Source organism: Pinus tabuliformis, chromosome 9 (assembly GCF_031772625.1).
Source record: "Pinus tabuliformis cultivar Carrire ecotype Pingquan chromosome 9, CPIR1, whole genome shotgun sequence".
Lineage (NCBI taxonomy): Eukaryota > Viridiplantae > Streptophyta > Pinopsida > Pinales > Pinaceae > Pinus > Pinus tabuliformis.
In genome coordinates this window covers 447,124,119-447,130,862 of record NC_142307.1, presented here as the reverse complement: position 1 = coordinate 447,130,862, position 6,744 = coordinate 447,124,119, and the positions used below count along the sequence as shown (strand labels likewise).

Below are 6,744 nucleotides of genomic sequence, written 5' to 3'. Positions count from 1 at the left end.
TTCTCTGAGCTTGAAAAATTTATGATATGTTCCAATTTATCCATTGTTGGCATGAATGTGAGTCTCATGTGGAATTATGTCTATTTTTACTAGGTGAGATTGATAGACTTGTTTTCCCTATTTTGCAAACAAGTATCCCACTCCTTTATAGGATTTAAATTAAGACATTCACTTTCTCACCTTTTTTGTTCATTTTTATATAAATAAATTGTTGCGATGTTGTCAAAGTTACTTAGAATTGTTAGTATTTTTTTATATGGAACTGAATACATACTAAAAATATTACATCCAATAAAAGTGTTAAAAGTATGGAAAACAACATGAACATATAAAATTTCAATGTGCAAAATGTGATGCAAATTATTGAAATTTCCTATTCAACACAAATTGATTTGGGTATGCCTTTTTGGGTGATGTTTTTAAGGACATATTTGACATGGATTGTATCCACAAACTGTGTGGGGGTATGAAATTCCAGATCATCCCTATAAAATATGGTTTCATTTCTCAACTTAATGAACGGTGTCATATTAAGAAATGTCCTACTGAATTTTAGTGGACAAGGTGCTTTAGGGCTTCAACCCTAGTAAATTCAACTTCACCAAAGTAGGCGAGGAAGAGGTGTTTTTCCATTTTGAAGAAAGTGAGCAAAAAAAATTTCAGTACTTGGAAAAATTCCCTATCTTTGATAGTCCAACTCTGATTTCCATAAATGTAACCATAAATAGCGAGGATGTAAGCACCTTTTGATGCAGTGTTTGAGGGTTTTGAGTGCACTTTGATGCACTTCTCATGTTATTGTTTCTTATACTGTAGGTGAGTCCAATTGAGAGTGAGAATGTGCTTCTTGAGTATTGGACTGCTTGCCTAAACACATTAACCATGATAGTTTGTTGCTATAATTCCATTTGGTTGTCGAGGTTGGGAACCCATTTTCTGTTCATGGGTACAAAATCCTCTGAGATTTTACAACTATAAACCAACTACAATTACACTTAACTCCACTATTTTAGTTGTGACATTTGACTCTTTTTGGATTGAAACAATTTCGGTGGAACATTTGAATAGAAATAAGAAGAGGTTAAATATTTCATTCTTTCCATTTTTTCAATTCGATAGCAAATTTTTAAACTATAGAGATATCTGTGATATCTAAATAGTGTGAAAATTGGCATGATGAATTAATGCGGAAAGGTTATTACCTCAACATTCCTTTCCTGATTGAAAAAGCACCCAAAAAAAGTACCATGAAGGTCTGAGAAAGGCAGGGTCAATATCATGGAGCTTCTCGACTATCCTATGAGGGTCTATTTTTTTAAGGGGGTAATACTTTGGAGGATCTCTCCAATGATGTTGGTAGTGTTGTCATATGTCTTCAAATAAAAACATACCATACATTGTTCTCATTGCAAATTGGTGGCAAAAAGGGTTTTTTGTTTCCTTAGGTATATTGTAGTAGCATATTACCAATATTTGTTCCTCCCTCATGCGACAGCGTAGTTAACATTAATGGCTATGTTGAGACTTGTTTCTTTTAATAAAGTGTATAATCCTTTTTTATATTACTAAACATCTCCGAATTGTGTATATAACTAATGCTAAGTAGAAAAATAGGCTTTGAGAGAAGTGGACTAAGATATATTAGACACTCAAGTTAATATTGTTATGTGGGAAAACATAAATGGTAAGTTCATTGCAAAAGGAGGATATCCCTATATACAAGGTTTGAGAAATAGTCCAGGAAATGCTTAGATAAATGGCTTCCTTGGGGGTTCAAAGTTTTTGGGTTAGAAGCATATCAGTAATGAGCATTGTCATAGCTTTGATGAAGACATGTATAATATACTGTGGTAATGTACTCAATGGTTGGAAAGATGGAATTTTATGCACATTTTCTCCATGTATTGTTATGAGACTCTCCAAATGAGGGATTTTATGTATAATTGAAAAACCACTAACCAGAAATGTAGTTCAGTGGATATGTAAGACCCGGTTTCATCATTTGGTTCTATACACCACACTTGTTTTGTCCCTTGGTTAAGGATTCATACATCTGTGTCGAAGATCTTGCTAGCTCTCACAAAGTTTGGTTCTTTTTTATTATAACAATAAAATATAAATACTATCATAACTACCCAAAATTGGGCCGATATATTACTTATTCCTAATAGTATTAACTATACCTTTAGAAAACATTTTAAACAATCATTATCTTTGCAAATCTTGAAAACATAGAACCCAAAAAGCTCAAAAATATCATAGAAATTGTTTAACAAACCACTAAGGTAGTGACAGAAGTTACTGAGAATCTATATCAAGCTCATAAATTACTATCAAAGAATTTATATGTAAGACAAACACCTCATCTCAATGTAGAGGATATCTTGTTATTTAATTTTATCATATTGAAGCATTTGTAATTTTAAAGCTTATTGATATTTATTCTCTCGTTAGATGACTTCTTTTGATTTTTTACTTGTGTTGTTTACAAATCATTAAGCTCGAAACCTTTTATTTGATGCGAAATTCTAATACATATATATTTCTGAGAGAGAGAGAGAGAGAGAGAGAGAGAGAGAGAGAGAGAGAGAGAGATTTGCATTTATTTCTATTCTAGGTCACAACATTACCCATAATTTGGGGTAATGGGAAGAATATGTGTTAAATGGGTGAATTCTCTAATCTATGAAATGGAGTTCTTGTTTTCTTTCTATGCAGCTACTACATTGATATACTTACATTTTGGAATGACCATACTAATGAAAATTATTCTTCATTTTATGGGTTATATCTAGGCTTCCCATTTACATTTCTTTCAGCTTGTAAAATTTGTGATTTGTGCCAATATCTCCATTGTTCGCATGAATGTCAGTCTCCCGTGGAATTCTATTCGGTTTTACGAGGTGAGGTAGGATTTAAATCAATACCCTCACTTTCTCACCTTTTATATTCATTATTATGTAAATAAACAGTTTAGCTATTGTGAGAGTTACTAAGAATTGTTCGAATTTCTTTAGGTATAGGAACCTAATACATACTAAAATATTGCATCCCATAAAAGCATTGAAAGTATGGAAAATTGTAGGAACATATAAAATTTCAAAGTGGAAAATGTGATGCAAATTCTTGAAATTTCCTATTGAACACACATTAACTTGCTTATGCCTTTTGGGGTGATGCTTTTAAGGACACATTTTAACATGGATTCTATCCGCAGACTATGCGAGTGTAATAAATTGTAGATCATCACAGACGAATATGTTTTCATTGCTCAACTGAATGAAGGACATCATCTTAAGAAATTTCCTACTGAATTTCAAGTGTAGAAGTTCTTGCAGGGCTTCAACCCTTGTAAGTTCAACTTCACCAAAGTAGGGCGGAAATCGACGCTTCATGCCCTTGACAGTCCAAATGTGTGTTCCATAAATTTAATTAGAAATAATGATTATGACAACACCTTTCCAAGGAGTTTTTTGGGTTTTATATTATTCATTGATGCGCTTCTAATGTTATTCTTTTCTATACTGCAGGTGAATCCAATTGAATAGGGGCATGTGGTAATTGTGCCTAGCGTATTGGAATGCTTTCCACAATGTATTTACCATGATAGCTTATCGTTACCATTGCATTTAGTTTTCGAGGCTGGAAATCCAATTTTTCGTCTTGGTTACAATAGCCTCGGATCTTTTGCAACTATAAACCATCTACACTTCCACTTAAGTACACTATTTTAGTTCCAACATGTGACTCTCTACTCATTGAAACTATTTTGGTACAACTTTTGAACATAAATAAAATGTTAAATAATTCATTGTTTTAATTTTTTTATTCAATAACTTATTTTGAACTGTAGAGATATGATTACAACTGTGATATCCTAAAATTGTATAATTTGACATGATGAATCAATGTGGAATGATTATTATCTTAACGTTCTTTCCCACACCCACAAAAGGAGTACCATGGAAGTCTGACAAGGTGGGGACAATATCTTGGAGCTTCTTGACTATCTTGTGAGGGGCCTGCTTTTTTAAGGGTGTAACACTTTGGAGGATCTCTCTAATGTTGTTGGTAGTGCTTGGATTTGTATTCAACGTAACAACATACCATACAATGTTCTCATTGCAAATTGCTGCAAAACAACATTTTCATTTCCTGAAGTATATTGTAATAGCATATTACCAATATGTGTTCCTCCCTCATGTAGTAGTGTAGTTTGCATTGATGGTTGTGTTGATACTTGTTTCTTTTTATAAAGTATAGAATCCCTTTTTATATTACTAAATATCTTCAAATTGTTTATGTAACTAGCATTATGCAAAAAAACAAGCTTTGGGAGAATAGATACTCAAGTTCATCCTTCTATGTGGAAAAACATGAATTCATTATAAACTTAAATGGTAAGTTGATTCCAAAAAGAGGATACCCCTATGTACAAGGTTTCGGAAATAGTCGCGGAAATCTTTAAATAAATGGCTTCTTTGGGGTTCGATGTTTTTGGCCTAGAAGCATATCAGTAATGAAAATTGTCGTACCTTTGATGAAGACAAGTATAATATACCTCTGTGGTACTATACTCAATGGGGTTAGAAAGATGACATTCGATACACATTTGCTCCATGTATTGTTATGAGACTCTCCAAATGTGGGATTTTATGTATAATTATAAAGCCACTAAAAATATGTATCATTTTTATTTTTTTCGATTTGATAACTAATTTGGATCTATAGAGATATAATTACAACTATGATATCTCAAAACTATGGAAATTGACATGATGAACCAATGTGGCAAACTTATTACCTTAACATTCATTTTCCCATAAAGATTTGAACCAACATAATTAAAACCTAGTTAAGAAATTACCATGAGGGCTTTTACAATAATTAAATTTGTATCGGCCTGCACTTCTTTTCATTCCCGGCAACAAGGATTCCATCATCGTGCAAGTTGAAATCAGATTCTAAATTTCAAGAGTCAAAGATTAACACGCAAAATCAAATACTGGGGATTCATGTAACAGATTTGAGAGATGGGGTGATTGTGAAAAACGAGTGTCACGCACAAGTAGATGTTGACCGTAACGGAGAGTGAGAAAGTCGGGTTTCGCTTTGACACGATTTCGGGTTGAGTTTCACTGAATTCCTTCGACCGATTGTAAACCCTCCATGCCAGGCCGGTGTGTTGTCTATAAGTAAATTCCATCCATCGCACTACAATTCCAAAACCCAATTCTCAATTCCTTTTTCTAATATCGATTCCGTTATACATTCTGCAAGTAGAGTTAGAATTCATCATTTTATTTTCACTTTATATCAACAAGATGGCCATGAAATCCAAGAAGACGGAAATGGCGCGGTTGTGCTGGATATCAATAGTAGCAATGCTGTTGTTAACTTCGACGATTCTGGTGACACACGCTAGAGCTGAAGGTGAAGCTGCTGCCGCTAAGTCTAACGAAGAAGTAGGTTCTGGAAGATTGGCAGAAGGGTCGACAAAGGCCGCATCCGGGTGCCACAAGCCGGGCTACCCTGTACCCCCTCATTCTCACTGCCCTCCATCTCCACCTCCCCATGCCCATCGCCTTCGTCCTATCCCGCATGCTTAATCTCCCTGGTCTCATATTTTGTGTTATTAAATCTCACCAGGAGCACATGCACATCACTAATGTGGTCTGCTTGCCTTTACCCTAGGTTCTCATCACCTCCTAGCAAGTAAATAAATAAATGCCATTCAAGTAATGTAATCATTTGGCAAAACATTTCTCTTATCTCAATCTCAATAAAATTGTGTGAACCTTTTTGGTATAAGTTTTAAAATAATGGTTACAGTTAGTTATTTATGCATGATGATATGAATGTCCCTTTTATCTGAATAGTATTTGAAATCATTTATATTATTAGTAGTGATAAACAAAATAGTATTACACATTATAAAGTTTTATTAAAACTAAAAATAGTAATTTTTTAAATTTAATTAATATTTTATTTTTCTTTTTATATTGATACTCTTTAAACTAACATATCAAAAATTCATTTCGGCCTAAAGGATTGTAAGATTATTTTATGGAAAAATTGCGAAATCATCTATTAATTCTTAGGATATAAATAGTGTTTACAATTTTCTAAATTATTTGTTCTCATCATGATGTGATTACACTTGCCTTCAAGGATCAAATATAAAGACCTGGTTTGAGGTCAAGGCATGTCAATTAATGATTAGAAATTTAACATATCTCATAATTTTTTTCTGTAATAAATTGAATATCCATCCAAATGATACAAAATGAAACTTAATTTCAACATTTAATTTTGGCCCATTAATATATCTAAAACTTGTGTATTAAAACTATATATATATATATATATATATATATATATATATATATATATATATATATATATATATATATATATATCTTAACCCTTTCGTATATCATAAAAGAACTATACATGGCGTGCATGTAAATTTAGTCATGAATCAACTCTAAGATATGAACTAAATGATTCATAGTATTGCATGTTCATCCTTAAATATTTTCATTCTTTTTTTGTTTCTCATTGTAATTTTTTAGAAGAAATGACATGTGCTTCTAATGAAACAAGGAACTCATATGTATGATTTGGACTACTTTCCATGTTGTTCGACAAAATTCTTAGTAATGACTATGGTGATATAGGAAAATGGAGAGAATTCGTACCTAATTATAATAAGTTATTACATCATATCTATTGTATGAGATT

At 32.5% G+C, this 6,744-nt stretch overlaps 1 protein-coding gene across 1 annotated transcript; it reads left to right on the top strand.

Moving 5' to 3' along the window:
- The first annotated feature begins 5,351 nt into the window (after positions 1-5,351).
- Positions 5,352-5,609, top strand: LOC149149094 (uncharacterized). The gene has a single exon (XM_089445082.1). The coding sequence runs from the start codon at positions 5,352-5,354 to the stop codon at positions 5,607-5,609; it is 258 nt and encodes an 85-aa protein (XP_089301208.1).
- Positions 5,610-6,744: the final 1,135 nt, after the last annotated feature.